Here is a 26,227-nt window from a genome sequence, read left to right on the forward strand (position 1 = left end):
TTATAAAGCAACTAGAATGTACGTTGTGTGAACAACTTGTGATTATGTTCAGCAGTCTACATTGCTTTTCATTAGTGTTAACTCATTTTACATCCCACGCAATTTTTTAACTATACAACCAAGAATGGATAAACTGCTAGGCTATTAAGAAAGTCATTTAAAATTAAAGCTATTAAGAATAACACAGTAATCATTCACCAAGCAACAGATTCAGCTTTGATCTTTGCAGAGCAAATTTATTAGTGTCATTAGGAAATAGTGCCAAATACATATTATAATTCTGGTTAATGTTTCTCAACCTTTTTTTGTCTTGGCTTTCTCACTTGGAAATGGTGAAAACTACCCATTCAAGCTGTGGATATAAATGTAAGACAAAAAATGTCAGTTTGTATTACACTGATACAGAATGAGAGGTTGCTGTCTTCCTGAAGGCTTTGCCAGGGAAGTGCAAGCTAAAATGATCAGAGTATAGTCCCAGCTGAGGACCAGCCTAGCCCAATGGGGCAGAGCCTCAGCTGGGGATGACCTTGAGGCAATGAATTTTTCCAGAGTTACTAAGGCACTTAAAAGTGGTTGTGATGCTTCACTGATGAAGAAAATGCTCACACTGATGAAATGATAGATCCTCAAATTATTGTATTGTTAGTAATCTCAAAATAATGAGGCCATCAAGTTACCTAGGTTTTATCAGTTTTTATCAGTATTTATTTAATCAGAAGTGAAGATTAACTGCACTCCACCCCCACAGTTCAACCACATCATATAAGAGTTTAATATACTTATTCAGATGCTTAGAATGAGACACTTTCAGTTAAATAATAAAACAAAACAGTTTGTTTCATAAGTGCTATATTAAAAAGCCCTGATCCACAGCTTTAACTACTTTTCAGAAGCAAGTATTATTGGCAATGATAAATATGGCCCCACTTAATACAAGAACTTGAAATCTAAGCAAGAAAAAGTACTTTTAATAATCCAGGTTCATATTACACCAAACTTTGAAAAATGTAGCATATGAGTTTTAGGGAACCATAGTTTCAAGCATAAACAGATTTACTGTTGCATTTACAATAACATGCATATCACTATTTACAATCTGAAGAGAAAATAGTGAAAATCCTTATATGTAAACTGCATTTGAATAGTTTAATGACTACAATACACTTTTTATTTTAGCTGTAACTTTACATAGTAAGTGAAAAACAGAAGCTGTGTATTAGAAGCAATATTTATTTACCACCTGTGACTATATGAATATTAGGTACAAACAATTAGTAAAAGACATTTTATAATTACATGACTGCAGAGAGCTAAAGGCACAAGTACCAGTGATATATTACATCTTAAAATAGCAAAAAAAGGGAGTATTAATTTCAGAAGATTTTTAATCAATTTCAACACTGTTGTACATCAGAGGAAAAAAAAACTTCCTGAAAACATTCCCTCGTTGAATCAATGGATGTATATTTACATATTATTATAATTATTTTCAACATTAATACGCTATGGTACAGTAATATTCTTTTATAAAACAACAAAATACATACTTTTTTATAAGTCCATGCTCTCACTTTTGATGGAAATGAGTTGGTTCAACCTACTCAGGCAAATGATTAATATGAATGTTATATTTAATCAATTTTAAATGGACAATTATTAACCTTTGGAAAGGCTGTCAAGAAGAATACATAGATGGTTCATCATCACTTAAGTCTGAATCATCTTCATCCACTTCTCCTTCAATGACTGATTTCTTCCCTTTACAACAAGATACTATTAATCCAATTAAGAAGACCTGTGAATTAAAAAAAAAATTGCTTTATTAAAAAAAGTGGATGAAAACAATGCATTAAAGTTCAAAGACATTATTGTTCTACAAATAAGAGAAAAAAAAGAAAAGTTAAAAAATACTCTGTTAGAGGCAGAATAATTACTGATAAGACTTACTACAATGAAGGCCCAGTTGCCAAAATAATAAGCAGCACTAAAGAACCAGAACTTGTGAAGGAACAGGTATGTTCTTGTTACGATGCACTGATCTACAAAGTAAAATTGAAAAGAGAATTATCACGGAGCAGCTTTGAGCTTGGCTATTTAAGATGTCAAGAATTTTATTAGCTACTAAGTAAACATGAACTTTTAAAAAATAATAATACAGATAAAATGATGCCTTTTATTGAAAACTGAGGTATTTGCTAGTTAAATGTATTTGTAACATACTAAATCTTTCTGATGAAATGAAATTACAGCTGAAATAAAAGATGTTCTTGGTACAAATGGATCAGAACTGAATGAGAAAACAATTGCAATCTAATTATTACTATGTTAAACTTTTTCAAAGACTCATTTCCCAGGGCAGCTTAAAATTTAAAGGAATTTCTGAAAAAGTATCATTTTCTTATTGATCCTATTTACAATTAATTGATTTTGTCCTGTCATTGTTTTTTGTCTCTGAACTTAGTTCAGGTCAGTTGTATGTAACGAGTGAAGTGTAAAAACCCAGCATTCCTGCCTTAAAGAATTTAACTAACCTTGGAGAATGTGTGTGAACAGAAAGGGAGTTTGGGACTGATGTCTACTCTACCAAGCTATCCCTTCAAGCATGTCTGGTTTGTTATTCAAAAGTCTAGGTCACTATTTCACACCTGGACTCAAAGAGGACTTCTTAGTCTCTTGAGAACAAAAAGGGAGAGTGGGATGAGGGAAGGGTCGTTGCTAGCTCCTATTACCAAACTTTCAACCAATACATCGCTTCCTGCACCTCAGCTCTGTAACCAATGGTGTTCCCCTTAATTCCATGATGTCATCTATTCAGTTCTGTTCTTTGTTCCGTCCTTTCCAAACCCTATATATGGTCTTCCTGCTCGATGTCTTTGTCATTAATGGAGTCAAGCCACTGACCCATTTATTGACAGGTGGCATGTCCCTGCTAATTAATGTTATCTTGTGTAGAGATCTGCCTCAGTTTGCCTTTTTGTTAAAATTCGATCATGACAACAGAGAGTACTATTTAACTGAAACATAAAATGAACAACTTTTTTTGTTTTCAACTAAGGTCACTTTGCTTCCATAAAATTGCAATCTTATCTAAATGTTTCATAGGGGCATATATTTAGTGCTGAAAGAAACCTTAGAGGTAGTGAGGCCACTCCCTCTCATTTTAAAAATGAGGAAACAGAGACACAGAGAGGTTAAATGACTTTCCAGGAGAGTCACACAGCTAAGAATTATCTAAGGAATAATTTTAGCCCAGGTCTTCCTGACTCTAAATACAATACTAAGCATTATCTACTATGTCATCCAGCTACCCTCTGTTATCTTAACTATTTATCTGCTTATATTATGGTGTGTTTAGCAGATATTTTAAGAGATCAATGGTATTAAAAAGAACTACTCAGACATGTCTATAACCTAACAGCCTAATCAGGTATCTGAAGTCTCAGAGACTGGAAATAAATCTTACAATGTATTCTTACTTGTTTTTCAAGATTAACTGTATGTGAGATTAGAAAACATTTTGGATATGTTATGCAAAACAGAGAGAGTACTGAATTTGATTAACAGGTTTAAATCTTAGCTCTGCTACTTACTAGCTGTCTGACAATGGGCAAGTCACAACGCTCTGGGCCTTCATATCCTCAATGAAAAACAAGAGGGTCAGACTCTTCCAACTCTAAGTTCTATGATTTTAAAACAGATGTTTTTACACTATCTACATGCAAATGCATTTATGAAAGATCCATTCCATATTCCAAAAAAGAAACCACACTATTCATTTTTTGTTTTCATTGTCTACTGTAAGCTTCAATACACAAGTTATTTTTCTCAAAGCATAATATGAAGTAGTACTGTTTGAAATTTGTTTTTTAGAGTCTAAGACTTTGATGTCATAAAAAACACTACACAATTTACTAAAAAAGAAACATCTTGATATCTTACTTGGAGCATCTTTTATTTGATTCTCTTCTTAACCATTTAGCTCATTCTTCACCTACAAGCAGTACCTGTCCTAGCCTTTATATACAGTATTATACATATTTTTGGTATAGGTCTGTGATTTCATCTGTGCAGATAACTACTGGTATAAAAAAAAAACCTTCCAATTACTTTATACATACACACTTGATCATTCTAAACTACTCATTTGCCAACAAAGGTCTATATATATGTTAATGTTATATGATCACCATGATCCTAGAAGAAGTAAGATGGTAAGTAACGTCAAGCACAATGGAAATGGCCACAGTGGGGATTAAATGCTGCAATAATATTATTAATGATCACTTACACATAAGTAGTATAGAAATGATTATATATGACTGAAAAGGAGGTGAGCTGGTCATGTATCAAGAATGTGACACACCAAATAAAACTTGAGTGCTTAACTCATAGGAAGCCTCCTATATACTGGAGAGAAAATTTATGGAAAGATATGAAAAAAAAACTGCCTAAAACTGGAAAATATAGAGGGGATGCAATCTGCATTAGTGGAAACAGCACCTGTATCAATGAAAACCAACAGGTCAAAGAAGAAATTTAAGAATTAAAATGTTCTTGCTCTTACCCCAACACATATAATTTTCCTTTGTTTCTCTTCCCTATCACAAGTATGATATATCATGTATCATACATATCTGTTATACATGTCTTATCTCTCCACCAATAAGACCATGTAAGGTCCTTGGGTCTGGAGGCTGTGCTATTTTGTACCCCCAGCACCTAGCACAAGGTAGGTGTTTAAGAAATGTTTGCTGATTTTGTTAAGTGAAGACTCCTTAACAAAAAATAATTTCAGCAGGATTTTGGCTGTGCTTGCCCCTAAATGTACAAATATTACAAGTAGACCTCATTATTAACAGTATAATTTAAGATTTAGGTACTCTACACTTCATACTTGGACTTCAATATCTGTTCTTGCATTAAGATTCCAACAAAGTAGAGTCACTGAGGGAATTTTTGAAGAGGCTAAGGACCCTTCCAGACTTCAAATTTTATTACACTAATTGCAGATTCTTAGAGGATATTATATAGTTCTAAAGCTAAGAAACTTTATTACCTTTACCTACAAAGGACTGCAAAACCAATCACCCTAGAAAAGTACTCTTCATATTCACTGCTGTTCTTTTCAAACAGGAATATCATTTCACTACTGTACCAAAGAACTTTTTACCTTTTGTTCATCTACGCTTGAGATACAGAAAAAAAAAATTGTAAGTTTTAAAACTGGCAATATCCCAATAATTTCACTAAAAATGAACTTTAAAAAAAGACCTCTTGACAAGAAAGATAAAGTCTAAATAAAGGGATACTTAAAAAAAAAGGCCTAAGGAATTGATCAGGGGCTCTGATGTTAGATAAACTGAGTTCAAATTTCATTTCTTACAATTACTACCCCAGTCACCTTGAGTAAGTCACTTAACTCCCTAAGCCTTAGTTTTCCTATCTGTATAAAAAAAAGGGGAGGGGGAGGGAAGGAGAAGAGTTTGGACTAAATCATCTCTGCATTCTCCAGATCCTCTTCTACCTCTAGAAAAATGGTTCTATGATCTTATAAAGAATTCAAGATGAATACTAGTAAGAAAATATAATTCCAAAGAAGAAATCTTTAATATGAACTTTGAGCTCCTTTTAAAACAATAATAATCATAGATGATTTAGTATTAGTGTCCACCACAACTACACTTCTAAATTTATTCTATTTCTTAAAGTTTTCCTCATCTTTCAGTTCCTTATAAAAGTCTCAAATGGATTTCTTTGTAATGATAAGTAGTTATAATATGCAGTAACAAAATAATTGGTTAAATATTAATGCATTTAGAGAACTTCCTCTCAGTTTTAGTGTCTTATTTGAAAATAGATTAGGTCAATTACTATTTAAAAAAAAACCAAAACTGATGATAATGGTTGTGAAAATAAAAGCATCATCTTCTAAATTTATATTTTTCCCATGGAGAAGTCAAGAGGCCAGTATCATCATCTGTAGCCTTCCAGCTGCTCACCTGAATTACAGATACTGTAGCTGAGAGATCTACAGATGGCTCTTTATAGTTACCTGACTAAACAAATTATGGTAAGCATTTTCAACCTGATTCACCTTCAAGATACATTTAAATTAAACTGCAGAAATTTAGTTACTGGATTGCAAAGGACAAGAAGGATAATAAGGTTATGATCTGTATAGGTGAAATGAATATCTATATTCTAAAATCACAGAACCACCAAAGCTAAGTTTAAAAGTCCTGAAATAATTTAGAATACTACAATAATTTTATAGTACATTTCTGATCAAATCATAGTTACTTAAAATGGTGTAGGGATGTTCTCATTAAACTATAGGGATGAAGTCAACAATGAAGACTGGTAAGTATATGAAGGAATATTCTGATGGATAGATCTGTTGAAGATGTACAGTAAAAGTTCAGGAAAAAAAATGACATTCTAAAAGATTTACTTCCAGAAGCAGACTACAAGAACAGGAAATGTTTCTCTCTCTCTCTCAGTACCATTCTTTCATCTCCTGTAAGTCCATATACACATTATATAGTAAATTCGATCTTACAAGAAATCACTGGAGTCTTTATTCTTCACACAAGAGTTCAGAGATACTGACTGACCTGATGAGTCAATACATGATCTATAAAGGACAATAAGTAAACTCTATATAACACCCCTCTGACCAATTATGACATCATCAATAAACAATTAAAAGTCAACCCCATCACAATGTCGAAACTCTGCTATAGTCATTCTGCTGATCACTCAAGATGAAAACTGAAGTCAACAATGGTCTTAGCTATTTCTTGAGAACTTCTTGCACTAACACTCTGCTTAACTCACGGTATATATTACATGTATACAAATGTTGTTCATGTGGCATAAACCAGCCCCTAAACTTTTTTTTTAACTCAAGGTCATGCTTTTAAGAAATCAATTAATCCAAGTGAAGGTCTGCCAGCATTCTTTAATTATATTATAGTTGACTGGATAATTGGCTTTTCAAATGTGCACTAAATTTTTCAAGGTCAATTTCTAGTGGAAATCTCTGTCATTTTAAGACACAGTGGAAAACCCTACCTTTTCTTTCAGGAAAGGGCCTACTTTTGCTATTCTTTGTTATCCCCAACACTCAGCATGATGCTTGATACATAGCAGGTACTTAAAAAATGCTTATTGTCTTGAATTTGACAATACACTTAAAAGAGCTAATTCATGGTAGATTTAAACTTATATTCAACGTTTAGCTATAAAGAAACCTTTAGCTAAAAATCTATATCTTCGTCACTGAGCATTCTATAAAATAATTTTGTTTTAAGGTCTTTATGGAGTTTGTGTAGTTAACAAAAAAAAATTCGAAAGTAGAATTTTGTAGTAAAGCTGACAGAAAAATTAAAAGGTGACCTATGCAAAGAGTAACATATTGGCTACATGATGAAACATGCTAGGTTTTGATTTCAATTTTGAGGTTAAAGCAAGGGAGATATGAAATATGTAAGTCTTAATTGTAACTATTAGCACTATATCTCAAAGGCTGCTGAATTTGATATTTTCTTATAGGTATCTTACCTTTCCTAGTCAATTTAAAAAAGCATTCTAAAACCTTCAGAATGTTCCCAGATATACAAAATAAATACTAATGGTTCACAGACCTAAAGTATATTAAAATACAGAGGCATCAACCAATTAGTAAACACTAATTAAGCACCTACTATGAGCCTAGCATGGGGATACAAAGACAAAAATGAAACCCTCCCATCTTTAAAGGCATTTATTGGACCTTAATTTCCTCATCCTTAACACGAAGGAGCTAGATATGATTTTTAAGTTCACTTCAACCGAAAGATTCTCTAAAATGCATGATTCTAAGTTACCATTTTGAAGTTAATGCTGCATCTACAAGGCTCAAGTTCACATTCAAAGCTCTAAAAATATGGTTTCATAGTTGGTTAGGACACCTATGGAACACTGCATAAACCTGTAACGACTAAGTGCATAGCACTTTAAGTTTTACAAAATGCTTTACATATATTTTCTTGCTTAATTTACATTTAAGAATGATTTTAGGAGGGGCAGAGCCAAGATGGGGGCATAAAAGCAGTAAACTCTGTGAACTCCCCCCATAACCACTTCAAATACTATAAAATATGACTCTAAACAAACTTTAGAGCTACAGAACCCACAAATCATAGACAGAAACAAATCTCCTGCTGCAGGCAGCCTGGCAGGCTACAGAAAGGGTCCATCGCAGCACGTTGGGAGCTCAGCCCAGCCCTGTATGAGCCCATGGTTTTAGCCCCAGGGCAGCAGCGGCTGGAGGGACTTCGGAGAGTGGATCACCCGCAGCTGTAGCAGTTTCCAGAATTATCAACCCATAAATGTCAAAGGGAAAGTAAAAGGCCAGTGTGGACTTTGCGGGAACAGGGGGAATGAGAGTGCGGTCTGGCCTCTGCCTCCAGGGCAAGAAGGCGAAAAGTGGAGGAAGAACTGTGACCATGCAGCTGCCACAGTGTGGCTGCTTCAGAGCTCCTGTTCTGCAGATCGCAGGGGAAACAAGTGACCATTCAGAGGGGTAATCACTCCTGCTTTAACCTGCTTGGATGTGGATCGCTATCTTGGGTGGAGGTCCTGGGGTATGTGACCAGGTGCCTGAGTTTGTAAAGGCTTCACAGAGGGCACCCAACTAATAGCTCTGGCAGATAAGAAAACCCCAGCAATATGGGACAAAGCTCTCCTCTCTGGGAGCAGAGTTCTACTGTGACAAAAAGCTCAAAAGTCAAGTAATTGAGTGGCTACATGAGCAAGCAAAGGAAGCAATGCAAGCACAGCAGTCAAACCTTAGATTCCTTTTTTGGGGACAAAAAGGTTCAAAGCATGGAATGGGAGCAAGACAATGAAGTCAGAACTTCTGCACCAAAAGCTTCCAAGAAAAATATGAACTCATTACAGGACATAGAGGAACTCAAGAAGGATTCTGAAAACCAAGTAAGAGAAGTAGAGGAAAAATTGGGAAGAGAAATGAAAATGATGCAAGAAAATCAGGAAAAGAGAGTCAACAATCTGACTGAAGAAAATAACACCTTAAAAAATGACTGACTCAAATGGCAAAAGAGGCTCAAAAAGCCAACGAAGAGAAGAATGCCTTAAAAAGCTGAATTTGCCAGAAGGAAAATGAATTTCAAGAGCTCACTGAAGAGAGTAATTCCTTCAGAATTAGACTGGAGCAAATGGAAGCTAATGACTTTATGAGAAATCAAGATGCTATTAAACAGATCCAAACAAACGAAAAAATAGAAGGCAATGTGAAATATCTCATTGGAATAACCACTGACCTGGAAAGTAGATCCAGGAGAGAGAGTTTAACAATTATTGGACTACCTAAAAGCCATGATCAAAAAAATAATCTAGAAATTATCTTTCAAAGAATTCTCAAGAAAAATTGCCCTGATATTTTAGAACCAGAGGGCAAAATAGAAACTGAAAGAATTCAATGATCACCTCTTGAAAAAGATCCCAAAAAGAAAACTCCTAGGAATATTATAGCCAGATTCTGTAGTTCCTAGATCAAGGAGAAAATATTACAAGCAGCCAAGAAGAAACGATTTAAATATTGTGGAAACAGAGTCAGGATAATATAAGAACTAGCAGCTTCTACATTAATGGATCAAAGGACTTGGAATATGATATTCTGGAGGTCTAAGGAGCTAGGATTAAAACAAAGAATCACCTACCCAGCAAAATGGAATATAATGCTTCAGGGGCAAATATGGTCATTCAATGAAATAGAGGACTTTCATGCATTCTTGATGAAAAAACCAGAGCTGAACAGAAAATTTGAAATACAAGAAGAGACACTTGAGAAAGTAATCAGGGAAAAGAAATCATAAGGAACTTATGAAAGTTGAACTATTTACATTCCTACATGGAAAAATGGTAACTATAACTTATGAAATTTTTCTCAGTATGAGGATAGCTGAAGGGAATATAAATGTATGCATGTATATATATATGTATACATACATATATATGTCTATTTAGGATGGTATATGTGCATATGAATACATATGTGAGTGTGTGCATATGTGTGTACTGGTATACATAGACAGAGGGCACAGGATCAATTGAATAGGAAGGGATGATATTTAAAAAATAAAATTAAGAGGTGAGAGAGGAATATGATGAGAGGACACAGGGAGAGACAGAATAGGGTAAATTATCTCATATAAAAGAGGCAAGGAAAAACTGTTACAATGGAGGGGAAGAACAGGAAGGCAAAAAGGAATGGGTCAACCTTACTCTCACTGTATTTGGCTTAAGGAGGGAATAATATACACACTCAATTGGGTATCTTACCCTACAGGAAAGTAAGGAGGAAGGGGATAAGAGAAGGATGATAGAATGGAAGGCAAATTGGGGGGAGGGTAGTTAGAAGCACACACTTTTGAAAAGGGACAGGGTCAAAGTAGAAAATAGAACAAGTGGAGGGTGGGACGGATGGGGGGAAATACAGTCAGTCTTTCACAATATATCCACTCTGGAAATGTTTTGAGGAACTACACATGTACAACCTATATTAAATTGCTTATCTTCCCAGTAAGGGTGGATGACCAGGGAAGAAGGGAAAGACTCTGGAATTCAAAGTTTTAAAATCAAATGTTTTAAATAAATTTATTATTATTATTATTATTTTTACATGCTGTGGGAAATAAGATATACAGGCACTGGGGTATGGAGATCCATCTTGCCCTACTGGAAAGTTGGAGGGAGAATGGGGAAGGATATAGGAAAGAGCAGATTAGGGGAGGGCGTATTGAGTGGGATTGCTGTTCTGGGGTAGTGTTTAGGGGACAGATGGGGAGAAAATTTGTAACTCAAAATCTTATGGAAATGAATGTTGTAAACTAAAAATAAACATAAAATTAAAAAAATATGATTTCAATAAGTTTCTTATACCCTAGAGTGACAACTTGGGTGTTGTAGCATTTCAGCTCAGGGGCACAAATTTAAGCTTTGAATTCTGACATCAAATGTCCAAAAGTTTATAATGGTGTGGTGTAGCGCCAATGCAATATTCATAGTGTCCAATGTCACTATAAATATATCTGCATGGTGCTGGATCACAAAATATAACAGACTCTCCATATATAACACAGAAGCAAAACATTTATTCAAACACCAGAAAACCAAATCTCAAAACAAGTAAGCCAATTCCATCATAGTAGCAAAGAAGTTAACAAGCCACAACAGCACAGAAAGCCATAGCATCCTTTAGCCTTCCCATAAACCAACATAAGACCAATATTTACTCACAAGTCTATCTGTATCCTTGGGAAGTGTGCTCTCCTCTCAAGCATCTAATCTAGCTCTGACCCTCAGCTTCCTGTGGGTTCTTCTCTACCCTTCAGCAAACTCCTCCTACCACAGGCTCCATGTGACTACATTCATCCTATTCGGGGGCAGAGAATATTTTTAAAGTAGGAAGGTCTTCAAATTCCCATTCCCATTACATGTGGTGAGACCAGCAATTTGGTGAAAACATGTAAGAGAATGATTTCTAGTTCTATTCCATTGTAGCTAAAAGTAGAGTAAACTACTTGACAGTAAATGCTAGTATCCAGGGGCATAAAGAGAAGTAAAAGGAATTCACTTCCAACCCAACTATCAGATGGCCTTGGAGAAGTTGTCCCTGATGGGGAAGTGAAGTCAGAAGGTAGATTTGTCCTGATGCATTTTTTTTCTTTTTTGGGGGCAATTGGGGTTAAGTGACTTGCCCAAGGTCACATGGCTAGTTTTTGTATTAAGTGTCCCAGGTCGGATTTGAACTCAGGCCCTCCTGACTCCAGGGCCAGTGCTCTATTCACTGCGCCAACTAGCAGCCCCCGACCTGATGCATTTTTACTGTACTGTCCTGGGTACAACTCTGGGTCTGGTTCAAAAAGAATAGAATCCTGGGATATAGGTTAGCTCACAAAAAATTTGTGACCATTGGGAAAAGGCTGACTTAGCAGCAGCAATTAATAAGACATATCTGCCCAGTAGATGACAATATCAGATTAGGAGATAGAAAGATCAGTATAATGCTATAAAATTTATACCCACTGATGGCAAATTATTTGCTAAAAGTCCCAAACTTTTGGCTGTGCACTTGCATGCTTTAACCGTCCACCTCTCTACATGTCACAGGTTGCTTTCACTCTTTCTCTAGGCATACTCATTGATTCAGAAACATTGGGCCTATGGGATAAGGTAGCTATATCCTGGATGGTTCATTGGAGGGTAATTACACTGACTTGGCTAGTGTTCCTATTCACTTCAGTAAAGCAGCACCTCATAATGAGTGTGGGTGCACACATACATCTACATAACGGAACTGCTACATAACCAAACTTAAAATCAACTTCTGAGATTTTGTGTACAGAACTACCCAGCAAAGGCCCACTTCAAAGCCACAAATTCCAATTTGTGTATAAAATACTGAAAGTCTATTGTCAATAATTTTTCTACCAGAGAATGAAAAAGGCTTCGGATGGTTCTTACTCTCTGGATAGAAATTTATTTCTAGGCCTTGCAGGCCAACATGTATGTGCAATAAAAAAAGCTTGCTTGGATTTGCAAATGTAAACATGGGTGCAAACATGACGCAGCTGAACAAGTTGTTGAAGGTCTGCTCATATTCCTCTTCTCAATCTTTTTCAAATGATGCTAGAGGTTTCATACTAGTGTACTCCTTTAGTCCCTGTGTTTCTGGTACTTCACTAAATGCCAATGAATGAAATCATTAAAAGTTTAATGATGAATAATGTCATAATTCTGTATCACTTTGTGACAACAGCATCATGAAATGCTAACAAAGTCTTTAGCTCTTGAAAAGTCTTTAGATAGTCAAATGAAGAGTAATATCCAATTTTTTGGAAGTCAGTCTTCACTCCTGGATAAAATACTACACAATTCAAGTATTTGATATAGCCTCTACAGAAATGGGACTTATTAACTGACAACTTCAGGCCAGAATCTTCCAAGGTTTTCTAACTGGCTTTTTTTTTCATGTTCTTTTATCAATCTTTTTAAACCTGGTAAGACTGTCCAGATATAACAATGTTACTTCTTAGTAGGTGAGATCACCAACCACCTTTTCTATGAGCCACTAGAAAGTTGAAAGCACCCAGAATATTCCAAGGGCATGCACTTAAACTAGTAGAAATATATTAAATTGATGAAAGCTACCTTTTGCTTATTTTCCAATACTGAAAATCACAGGCTACCTAACAGATAGCATAGGCCATCTTGAATTTGTGGCATGATGTACTTATCCACCTTAGTTCTCCTGTTCTAAGGTCTACTACAGCATTTTACCTTTGTATCTTTCTAGATTTTTTCAATAACACCACTGTGAGGAAGGCATACATAGTATAGTAGTATTTCATGATGATACTGCTTACTAACTGGTGGTACTATAAGCCCTTCATCCTAAAAAGAGCCATCCTCCAAACTTGCGCTTAAAAATGTGAGCAGTTGAGGTAGATTGTGTATACTGCTATATAGGCACATCTCATCCATCAGTCAGGTTTTGATAAAAACAACAAACTGGTTTTGTTAGGTAAAAGAAATATGATCAGTTGCACTGTGTGTTGAATTTTTTCTATCAAAGATCATATGGGTTTGGATTCTCATTTGAATGACTAACGTTGGTAAGTTAACCTGTTTCTAATTTTCTCCATTTATGCTGAGATAACATAATTAGATATTTACGGCTATAGTCCTGTGATTTAATTGAAGAAAGCCCAGGGAGAAAATTCTCCCCATCAAAGAAGACTGGCAATTTTCTGCCAGTTATTCTATAATTTGTAATCCTAAAGAACTGTTTAGGGCACTGAGAGAGAGGTGTAATGCCATGCATAAGCAGCTTTCCAGAAGAATGCTACTGTGAACAGCTTTTAAGATTCTGATTACACAGTATAGTGAACACTCTCTTCCATAATAAATCAAAGCAAAACATTCACAGAAAATCAAGCTACAGCATTCACAATATTACAACTTATCACAGTACAACAGCTTATTAAAATGGCCACATAGTTTTCAACAAAGTGGTCACAATATTTAGAACAAAGAACAATCATCTCAAAGTACAATAGTCAAAGTCTTCCACTCATGGGGCAAATTCTTAAGTTGACTCAGTCAGTCACTTATTCCAGCAATCAATTATTCAGTATCATTAATCACTAGGTACAATAGAAGACACAGACCCTCCACCCCTAGGTCACTAGTAAACTACAATTTCATCAGTACTTAGTATCCAGGGAGAGGTCTTTTCATCTTGATTTGGGGCCCGCTCTCAGATTCCCCTGGATACCCTTCCCTGGTCCCAGATTCCACCTGGATTCACCAGACTGTCACCTGGGTTCAATGGCAGACAGCACCCAGTTCCTTGTCCAGCTCTCTGGGTAGGTCCTGCTCCACACTGAAGTTCACAGGGTCTGGTCCATGTCAGATCCTTCACAATTTCTGCTCCAGGGAATTCAAGGCTCAACTAAGCCACAAACAAAGTATCAGCATCCCAGTCATGCTTCCTCACCACCTGGGCTCCTGGCTCTGGGACTCCTGTTCAGAAGAAGCTCCACCACCACAAGTTCTCAGGAAATTCTGGCTCAGTTCTCCATTGTCTCTTCTGTAGCTGCTCTGCCACCAGATGCTAGCTGGTCCCAAGCAATTCTGACTGTGCCTTTCCTGGGGCTTTTCTTATATACACACAGCATTAGCTACTTTCTGTTTCAGCCAACCCCTTCCTGTTACATCAGCAACAGGAGCCAGGAGTTCATATCTTCTGTTTCCCCAACAGAAGCTTGATCAATTACTAAGTGCTAAGTATCTGCTACTTTTGCCAACACAAAGGGATCTTCAAATTCAAATTACATTACCTTTACAAGAGGTAAAAAGTTACTTGCCTATAATAGCACAGTCTTTATGTTTAGGATGTGGGTCTTGAAACTAGGTCTTTCTAACTATAAGGCTAGCTTTCTATCTGCTATGTTCCACTAGCCTGACCATCATTACATAATTCTCATAAAATATTAAGAACCTGCATGGAATGGAAGCTACAAAATACATGATATTACAGTACAGTAGGTTTTAATGTGAAAATCCTAATAATGTACTTGTCAAACCCCTGAAAATGATTTATAAATCAAAAATGAACAATCATTATAGATATTATTAAAAGTGAGGACACTGCCAGATGAACGAAGAAAAAAGTACTTTCTAATTAAAAAGGAGATGAATAAAATTAAATGATCTAGCAGGATACTAAAATTAGACATTTATGAAGGGCATAATAATAGAAAATATTCAGCAACATCGCCTTTCCCTAAAGCACCCCTTAACGACACTGCCTTTATCTAGGTACTTACCTCATATTTATTTACATCTCTCCTTCAACAGGGCATCCCCGCATGAACCCCATTAGGCTACACTTAAAATAACTACAAGTAAAATTGCATTATAACAGTGTTTTTTGTTTTGTTTTGAAACCAAGAAGTCTGCACAGCAGAAACAAGAAGTTCAGATTCCATTATGTGTTTAGAGGTGAATCACAACAATAAGGTTCCAAGAAGAGGGGCAGGGACTTGGAGCCTAGGGAATCCTACCCCTAATCCTTTGTTGGTGCCAGAGGATGAGTAAGGAACCAAACAGTCTAACGTGGACAAATAATCAATCGCTCATTCTAATATTAGCTTAACTATGTTTTATTATTGTTAGGAGAAGTATAAGAGGCTTTTGGTCTGTACATGTGGAACAAAGATAGAAAAAAAGCATTCTTTTTTTTTTTTTTAAATAAAGCAGGTACCATAAAAACTTAACAGCTTCTTTTAATGAGCCCACAAGAGGAACCAACTAGATGGATCATTCATTATCCTACCTACACAGTTTTTGCTTCTTTGTAAGGTAGCACGGTGTAAAGAGGATGGTATGAGGCATTAGAAGATGAGAGCTAGAGTTCCTGGCTCTGTCACTAATGAACTCTGTGTGACTCTGTGTAAGTCAGGCAATTTCTCTGGAATTCTGCTTTCTGAGAGCCAGTGGAATGTCATTGATTCATAAGGTCTCTTCCTAGCTCTAAAACTTTATGGCCAATCCTTGTATTAAAAATATTCTAGATTATGGATCAATGGTGCTTTAAATCATTAATTTAGGTACTCTGAAATGGATTGCATTCTGTTTTGCAAATTTATTGTACCTTTCAATTTCATCTTCAAATGAGAAGACTAGATTAATGGCAACTTACATTTTATATAGTTCTTTATAACTTGTGAAACCCTTACTGACAATGATCCTGTGAGACAGGTCATAAAAATATCATTATAATCTCTACCTTATCGATAAGTAAATTGAGGCTCAATTAAATTCAGCAAGTACTTACTAAACACCTACTCCTGTCAAGGCACTATGCTAATTCTTTGTGGGGGGAAAAAACAGCTAAGTGAAAAAGCCATACCCACAAGAAATTTAACAACGTGCTACATACAGCAAGAAAGAAAAACAACCTGAGTAAACTCAACATTTAGTAACAGATGTGGAACCTAAATCTGGGATCTTCTGATCCCCAGGTTCATGGTTCTTTCTGTTTTCCATTCTATCACATGCTATCCCATCAAGCTGTTTGTAAGCTTCAAACCAAGTTTGGATATACTGTAAAACATGTGTTAATGAGTATTTAGAGGAAAAAACTAGAATCTTAGTTCTTCATGGCAAACTTTTCTTAACAATTCAGCAATTTTTACCATTATTCATCTTTAAAAGACAGTAAAAGGAACCAAATATTTTAGAAGAATCTTAAACTGCTCAGAAGGAAGGAGAAACACATAAAAATGTTTATTTTAAAAATCTACCTAATAAGTAATATGGAAATATTTTATTTAGTAAACTAATGATATTCTTAAAATACAACATATGCAAAAAACAGCTAGAAAATGATAGGGAAAAGATACTCCATTTAAAATAATTGCAGAATATCTAAAATATTTGGGAGTCTATCTGCTAAGATACAAATAGAATTATATGAATACAACTAAAATACTCTTTACATAAAGGAAGACATCTAAATAACTGGTTAGTAATTTTTCAGGGGCGAAGTTAGTAGCATAAAAATGACATATTGTTTATTCAGTGTCTTATCAACCAAATTACCAAAGGAAAGAGAATAAGACTAAGGAAATTCTGGAGGAACAAAAGGTAAAGAAACTCAAGGAAAAGAAAGAAAAGTGGAAAAGAAGGAGGCATAACAATACAAGATCTGAAGGTAAACTATGAAGCAGTAATCATGAAAATGATTTGGTACTGTGAAGTGATCCAACCATTCTGGAGAGCAATTTGGAATTATAACCACAGGTTATAAAAGTACATGTTCTTTGACCCAGCAATACCAGTACTAGGTCTGTATTGAGGAGAGGGAAGGGGAGGAGAAGGGAGAGGAGAGGAGGGGACGGGAGGGGAGGAGAGGAGAAGAGAGGAACAATTTGTAAAAAAAAATTTATAGAAGCCTTTTTTGTTGTAGCAAAGAACTGGACATTGAGGGGATGGCCATCAACTGGGGAATGGCTGAACAAGTTGTGGTATCTGGTTGTAATAGAATATTATTATGCTATAAGAAATGATGAACAGGATGTTTTCAGAAAAAGCAAGAAAGATTTGCATGAACTGATTCAGAGTCAAGTACATCTCCAAAGAAAGAAATGATGGAATCTCAATGCAGATTGAAACACACTATTTTTCACTTTCACTCTTTTTCCTTTTTTTCTCTGTTTTCTCTAACAATATGATCAAGATAGAAAAAAGTTTTTATATGACTGTACATGTACAACCTGTAATTGCTTGCCATCTCAGGGAGGAGGAGGAGAGGAAGAGAATTTGGAGCTTAAAATTCAACAAAAACAAATGTTAAAAATTACTTTTACATGTAATTGGAAAAAATAAAATATTTTTTAAAAATGATGGGGAACTGTTTTAAGAAATGGAGAGGTTGATCAGTGGAACAGATTAGTTACACAAAATATATAAACAAATGAGCACATAAGTTTGATAAATCGAAAAACTCTCAAAAACGGAGTGAGAACTTAATATTTTACACAAAAAACGGGGAAAACTAGAAAAGAGTCTTAGATAAACTAGGTATAAACCAGTATCTTACATCACATACCCAGGTAATCTCCAAATGGGTACATGATCTCACCATAAATGTGCTGGACTTAATGTGGACATCCTATCTACTTTAGGCCTACTGCAGTTTACAACTTTCAAAATTCAAGTAATCTACCAGCCTCAGCCTCTCCAGTAGTAGGAGAGAGCAGACATGTGCCACCACCAGGTGCATGACTTAGATATCAAGGGTGTCATCATAACCTTTCAGATGTCTGGATAGAAGAAGAGTTCATGACCAAATAAAGGATAGAGACATTCACAGAAGATAAATTGTTCGTTTTTGATTAAAATGAAAAAGATTTTGTTGAAACTAAATCAGTATAGCTAAAATTAAAAGGAAGTCAGGTAGCTGGAGAGAAAAATATCTTTTCAGCAAATTTCTCTATCAAAGAATTTCATTGCCAAAATATATAGGAAACGAACTGAAATTTATAATAAGAGCCATTTCCCAAATGATAAGCAGTTATAAATAAGTAGTTTTTGGTGGGAGTCCTTTATTTCTAGGCTTAAGGAGTATGCATTTTATTTGGCAGACACTAGTTCTCGCACATTGTCAAAGTCCTTGTGGTTATAGCTTTTTCACTTTGTCTCCTCCACGCCCCCCCAACTTAGTTTGAAGCTTACGAACAGCTTGATGGGATAATGTATGATAGTCAGAGTGGGAACAAGAAAGAACCTTGAACCTGGGGATCAGAAGATCCCAGATTTGGGTTCCAGATCTGTTACTAAATGTTGAGTTTACACAGGCTATTTTTCCCTTCTTGCTGTATGTAGCACATTGTTAGCATACCTTGTGGGTATGGCTTTTCCACTTTGCTTTTTTCCCCACCCACAAAATAATAGAAAGATCAAAAGAGATCAAAAGATGTAGCTAAGATGACAAGCAGAGGGGGCCCCTAATCAAAAAGTGATGATACAGTCAAGATCTACCCAAATTGGCTTGAATTCTCAATTAGAAAATGTTCTAGATAGGCAAGTATAGAAAGAATTCTGTAGAAATGTGGACATCCTTTAAACACTAAAGGGAAAAAAACCCCAACCTATACATAGTACACGTCACAATAAATCATTAATAACATCCTGCCATTATTATAATGCTTTGAATATTAGCATAACGTTTTGATACATGCCATATGTGTATCATGTATATATACATGTATACACACACATATATACAGAGAGAGAGTTTCCATAAAAGTGTGTGAAAAATATTTTTGGTATATTTAAATATTTTCTCTTTGATTTATATTCTTACTTTAGGAATCCTCTTTGTTTCTGATTGATCTTTTTTTTTTGGTGGGTTAAGATGGCGGATGAGGACTGACTGGATCTGTCTACCTTGCCCAAGGTAGAAGAGTAATAATTACTACTCAGAGGACTGACTTCACTGCTGATCAGCACAGAAGTTTAATCTATTCTGTTTCTGAGTTGGGCCAGTTCAACTTCTGTAGGCAGCTTTGTAACTCATCCCCAACCCCTTGCTTTTGCGATCTCACCATAAATGTGCTGGACTAAATGTGGATATCCTATCCACTTTAGACCTACTGCAGTTCACAACTTTCAAAATTCAAGTAATCTACCAGCCTCAGCCTTTCCAGTGGTAGGGGAGGGCAGACATGTGCCACCAGGTTTATTGATAGTTACTTCTAGTATTTTGGCTTTTTAAATTTCCTGATAATACAGACATCTTTAAAAGTCTGATTTTCCTATGTTTTAGATTTATATAAATGCAGTCTACATCTCTACATTTACTAAATTAAGCCAATTTTATAGTTTTTTTCCAATATTAAATGTAGGTGGAGAGGGTGAATAATTTTTGAAAGCCTAAAATAGAGCTGCATTTTACTAAGATCTTTATTAACTGGTTAAGTGGGAAAATCCTTGAAATGATAAGCTGTTTAAATCCCAACTCTGCCAATTACTAACTTTGTAATCCTGACATAAGCCAATTAACATCCCTGTATCATAGTTTCTCATTTGTAAATTGGGGATAAATAGCACCTACCTCACTGGGTTACTGTGAAACTTAAAATAATGTACATAAAGTGCTCTGGAAACCTTAAAGAGAAATAAAAATGTCAGTTAAGCTAATGTTATTCAAATCACATATGCCATAATAAACTTATTACATGCAAAAACTATAGAATAGGCCAAGGAATGAAGGTATTAATTTTATTTTTTAGCTGACAGATTCTGTTTTACATTCATATAGGGCATAGGGACTGTGGAAAGCTTAAGTTGTATAGCTGAGAGGGAGAGAAAGGGAGAGAAAGGGAGGGAGGGAGAGGGAAAGAGAGAGGGAGGGAGAGGGAAAGAGAGAGACAGAGAGAGAGACAGAGAGAGAGAGAGAGAGAGAGAGACAGAGAGAGAGAGAGACAGAGAGAGAGACAGAGAGACAGAGAGAGAGAGCAAGAGAGAGCTCTCTTTTACTTTTGCCTAGACCATTTCAGTGCCTGGGGCAATGGCAGGTTAGGTAATGTATCCAAGGTCCCAGGGCCACTGGAATCAAGGTCTTCTTGGCTCGGAGACCAGTTCTCTTTCAATTATAATAGGTACTTTACCCAATATTAATTACCTTTGCACTTGATAAAACATAGCCTGTGAGTTCAAAAACGTGCAATAAACTGAATTCTACTTTAAACAAGCCTGAAATGTGCTAAACTGAATTTACACAAAATAACTTGTTTCACAAAAAGTTACCTTCATTTTATAATATGATTGATTTCAATAGAGATCTTCTCAATAATTACACAACAATTCAATTTATTTATAGCCAGTGGTTCAGGAACTGCAACCAAGTACATCTACATAATTAAAGTCCATGTAATATGACAGTAAATTAGGGGTAAGCTGCTGAAATGCCATGATGAGAACACATAAAGCTAGGATGTTCCTCAGACTCATCACATGACCTAGGGACCATCTTAGAAACTAGAAATCTCCTTACCACAAAGGCCAACTTGGTTAGTGGGAAGACTGGCCTAAGGAGAGGGACACCATGGTTATGGGATCCTAGTAGTAAGGCTAGTCAGAGGTTTCCAAACTTATTTGGCCTACTGCACCCTTCAAAAAAATTTTTCAAAGTGGGATCACTGTTTTGGGGTGGTGGGTAGGGGAAAGAGGGGAGAAAATTTGTAACTCAAAACCTTGTGGAAATGAATGATGTAAACGAACAATAAACATAAAACTTAATTAAGAAAAAATTTGCTCAGAACCCCTCTGGAAATCTACTTTCTTTAACCCTTCAGTGGTTTGGTTTTTTTCCTTTTAATTTGTATCACTAAAAAAAAATATATATATATATATATATATATAATATTTTTTGAAAAAAATTATGCATCTTAAATTTAATAATTTATTGTAAACTGGTGCTTTTTTTCCTGCTCAGAAATTTTGATGATGCAATAGTATGTCACGTAGCCACAGAGTATCATACTGTAAAGAAGTTGTCTGGGGGAAAGTTCTAGGGGACTTTTCACAACTTCTCTCTCCCCTCCCCCACCCCTTCACTTCTGCTGTCAATCAGTAGCAAGCCCTTTCAGGAGGCTTTCCGATTTCCCACCTCTGTGGGCCCCTCCTCCCAGCCAGTGAGAGTCAGGGACAGCCAGAGCTCATTCCTTCCCTATTGCTTTGGGACCCTTCCCCCTTTCCCTAGCTGTAAATAAGCATCCTTGTTCTTTGTAAGACTGTCTCTGGGCCATAGAAGGACAGTGGTGGGCTCTTCTGTTGTTTGCCATTGGGGAAGATTTTTGAACTGAGAGGAGCCTACCTCTCAGCTAATGGGAGAGGGGATAGCCCAGGGGAAGGGATTTGACTGCCTTAGGGTATAAATTTTTGTTCTGCCTTTTGTAATGTGCCTCTTCCTCATGATCAGCCATAGGGAAGACCTCCCTCTTCTCCCAGGGAAGAGAATAAATTCCTGTTCTTATAGAGATCTCTTGATTAAATTTTGGATGAGATTTTTCATCATGAAGTCAATACACGCACACATATTCCTGCCAATGCACGCTGGACTTCCCAACTTGACCACTGACGGGTTATAACTTGAATTTTGTGTGTTTATTTGCTAAATAATGTAATAACTATTGACTTTAACTGTTGTACAACAGATGAAACATATATGAAAAGTTTTTCAAAATTCTCTTCTTTCCTTATGTTTTGGCCACCTTCTTATTTTGATTCAACATCCCCTGGATTGTTCCAGAATTCCCCAGGGGCCAGTATTGCGAACTTTGGGAAGCTATGGGCTAAGTGAAAGAACAGGGATCTGCAGACCCACTGTAGGCTACAAAATGTAAAAACAGTAGTCTTCAGAACTCTAAGGAAAGGAAGTTGGTTCCTGGGGCAAAGCACCAGTCAGTCACCCTGCCCTAATCATGACTGGTTTTATGCTGCTGAGGACAAGGTTTACAATATGACTCTCACAATCATCATTATCATTAATACTCTTGCGTAGTTTCAACCCTTTTCATGGATCATGATGGAGAAGAAGAGTGAAATGACAATTCAATTATTTATTATACAGGGTTAGTAGTGACCTTTACTACACAGCTTTTCCCATCACCATTACAAGTAACCCTCTGGTACCCTGCCCTGATCAACTGAGAGTATTCCACACAACTAGCATTTTACCTGTTCTTCTTCTAGCAAATGCCTACCTCCAAGTCTCCTGTTCTTTGTGATTTGGAGTTGCCATTTGCCAAAATGAAAACTATGCAACTCAGTTTTACCTTTCCATAGTTCCTATTCCCTATATTCCTTACATATATACATGTTTTATACACTTTCACACATATACACACATATATTCTCCCCTCCTCTTCAATTTTTAATCTTTAAATGGTGAAAGCTGGAGGGACTATGCCCTAAGGCTTTGTTCTGGGTCCTTTCATATCTACACTCTCTCCTTTAATGTTTCATAGATTCAGTTTTTCAAAAAGATGACTCCCACATTTATATATATTCAGTTCTAATTCCTCTAACAACAACCTCATGTCACAAACTGTATGCTATACACATTCACCTGGATGTTAATAAGAATTTCAAAGTCAATGTGTCCAAAAAGATCTCCTCTAAACCTGCTCTTCTTTTAAACATCTACATTTCTTGAGGGTATCACTATATTCCTAAATTACCTAGATTTTTAAAATTAGAACTCCAAATCCTCTGATTCTTACTTTTCCATTCTTGCTTCATCCCTCCAATCAATTGCAATTTTGGTCAGTTCTACCTACCTCTGTCTCTTACTTTAAACAACATACAACCCATTCATTCTATCTATTCATTTTAGTCATTCACAGGTGGTAAAGTTAATTCAGGCCTTTATCACCTCCTACCTAAACTACTGAAATAATCTCTAAATTGGTCTAACTGCCTCTTGCATTGCTGCTCTACCATCAATTCTCATAGCTGCTAAAATAATCTCTTTAAGGCACAAGTCTAATAAGCTAATACTAGGCTCAAAACCATTCAGTGACCTCCTACTGCCTCTAGGATAAAATAAAAGCTCCTCACATACAAATCCTTCTAGTAACTCCATTTTTTTCTTTTAATTTTTTTTTTTAGTTAATTCCCTTTTTATCCATAGCTCACACTACTTACCTTTGTACCACCTTCTAACAAAACTCAATCATCTCTTTCATACATTTAGCATTTTATTTCCAGCCTCTGTGCAATTACTTGCTTAACCCATACACCATGACTAGAGCTCTTAGACAGAAAGTACTCTTTCATTTTTATCAGTCCTGGCTACCCTTCTCCCCTCCTCCCATTCTCTACCTGTAAATATGTTCCCTTCCCCCCAGTCTCCACCACCCAAGGTCTGGATGCTTGCATTTATCTTTTCTGTTAACTGTTAACAATCACCACTATCTTACATTTATATAGCATAGTTAGTTAAAAAGCACTTTATATTTATTTTCCTTTGATTTTCATCATAATCTAACCAGGCAGGTAATGTAAGGATTATGCCCATTTTACATATGAAGAAAATAACAGGCACAAAAGGGAACAAAATCTCCCAAGCTGGCATAATTAGTGAAAGAACAATGACAAAAAAATTCTTGTACCCCAAATCTAATTTTCTTTTCATGATAATATATTGTTTTCCTTCTACACCTTCAATCATTTGCTTATTATTTAAGAGATACAATTCAAAAGTCAATGCAACAGAAAGATCATTAGTGAGGCATTAGAAGAACTGAGTTCTAGGCCTGATTTTGCCACTAGGTAGTTGGATCATGGACATCTCAGAATTTCCTCTTATATACCTTCTTCATGAGAATAACACAAGGTTAGACTAGATGACATCTAAAGCCCCAACTACCTCTAAAATTCTTTTATTCTTCATTATAAAATGTTTTTTAATTGCTGTGCTTTTTATATGTCAGAAGACTTAAAAAAAAATCCTACCTGAGTCTATGTTATTTTTTGGAAAGTATACAGCTTTCTTAAGAGTCATGCTTTGAATCTGATATCACTACCATATCTTGGACAATGAATCATCATGATGACTATTTTTTGGTCACAGCAGATTGTCATCATATACAAAAATTTAATTGAATGGAATATGAATAATCATTTCTGTAGACAAACTTTTTTTTTCTAAAAATATATTTTTATCCTATTATTCTATTAACTTACATTCATTTAACTTTCTACATAGGCTCTAGGTATTTTTTCCAAAAATAATTCTAAGACCTTTTCCCATTATAACTCTCATAAAGATATATGATTCTGAGCCTGACTGCCTTAGTTGTTAAGTCTGTTCCGGTAATTCACAAGCCAAATTTTCATTTCTCTTTCCAGCGTAATTGCCAACATCACACCCTAGTTAGAGTTTTTTTTTTTTATTCCCGAAGTTTAATGCATCCGTTACTTTTAGAATCACAGACTAACATGATATTTTAACCCCCTTTTCTAGTGATATAATTTTACAGAAATATTTTCAAGGTAAAGCCTGTGTTTAAAGACAATTGAGACTTTCCCTCACCCTTCCTATAAAAAAATAAAAAGTCTGCACAAGTTTCCTCACCTGGAGGATGTATTTAATCAAAATGGATCTGTAACAATCAAGCTAAGAAATAAAATAGTTTCCTTAAATAAACCAGATTTTTCAGTGCCCAAAAAGGCACAACACATGTTATCTAACAAGAAAAATGTGGCAAAAATCAAACAGACAAGTTGATAAAAGACAAACAATAAAAAGTCTCATGCTTGTTTTGTAATAAGAATTTCTTCTAAGACATTCCCACCAACTGAATACCTAATATTCATCCCATTGGACGGTGATGACCAACTGTAGCATAAGAGGTGACCCTAGATAATTGAAAGTTGTACCAAAGAAGTGTAGGATCTATCAGATTACACCAAACAGAAAAGGTTTTTTTAAAGGTACACTAACCCTCTGGAAGCCTGAGCTACCATTAGATATGAAGGATCTGGACTTCACTTAAAAAAATAAATTAGTTTAACCTAAGAAAAATGCTAAACCTGGCCAAGATAGGAACTAGGAACTAGAGTAATCCACTAGAGATAAGATCATACTGGATTAAATAGGTATTTTGTACTTTAATTTGAATCCCCAAATCAGACTATTTTCTTGCAGCAAATATGCTTGGAGAAAAAGATGGAACAATGGTATAAAGGTTGATATTATAAACAAATTAGGGGAGCAAGAAATAGTTTATCTGTCAGATTTATGGAAAACAAAAGAATTTATAACCAAAGAAGAGAGGGAATATTACAAAATGCAAAATGGATAATTTTGATTACATTAAATTGAAAAGTTTTTGCACAAAGTCAATGCAACCAAGAATAGGAGGGAAGCAGAAAACTGGGAAAGAATTTTTACAACCAGTGTCTCTGACAAAGGCCTAATTTCTAAAATATATAGAGGACTGAGTCAAATTTATAAGAATACAAGTTATTCTCCAACTGATAGATGGTCAAAGAATATAAACAAACAGTTTTTATAGGAAGAAATTAAAGCAATCTCTAGTCATAAAAAATTCTCTAAATCACAGATAAAAGAGGTAAATCA

The 26,227-nt window shown here is 35.5% G+C and overlaps 1 protein-coding gene across 2 annotated transcripts in view; it reads right to left on the reverse strand.

The window, feature by feature from the left end:
• Positions 1-215: 215 nt before the first annotated feature.
• LMBRD1 (LMBR1 domain containing 1) overlaps positions 216-26,227 on the reverse strand; it is a 217,155-nt gene continuing 191,143 nt past the window's right edge. The window contains exons 15-16 of one of the 2 annotated variants that reach the window (XM_069070723.1): positions 1,948-2,039; positions 216-1,795 (exon numbers count right to left, since the gene is read on the reverse strand). In XM_069070723.1, coding sequence (XP_068926824.1) covers positions 1,676-1,795; positions 1,948-2,039 — 212 coding nt within the window. In that variant the 3' untranslated portion in view covers positions 216-1,675. Of the gene's footprint in view, positions 1,796-1,947; positions 2,040-20,191; positions 20,245-26,227 lie in introns of those variants that run through there. The other variant, XM_069070724.1, reaches the window with a different exon arrangement.

This window comes from Petaurus breviceps, unplaced genomic scaffold (assembly GCF_028583685.1).
Source record: "Petaurus breviceps papuanus isolate PSGF00001 unplaced genomic scaffold, PetGlider_PUasm1.0 90822, whole genome shotgun sequence".
Classification (NCBI taxonomy): domain Eukaryota; kingdom Metazoa; phylum Chordata; class Mammalia; order Diprotodontia; family Petauridae; genus Petaurus; species Petaurus breviceps.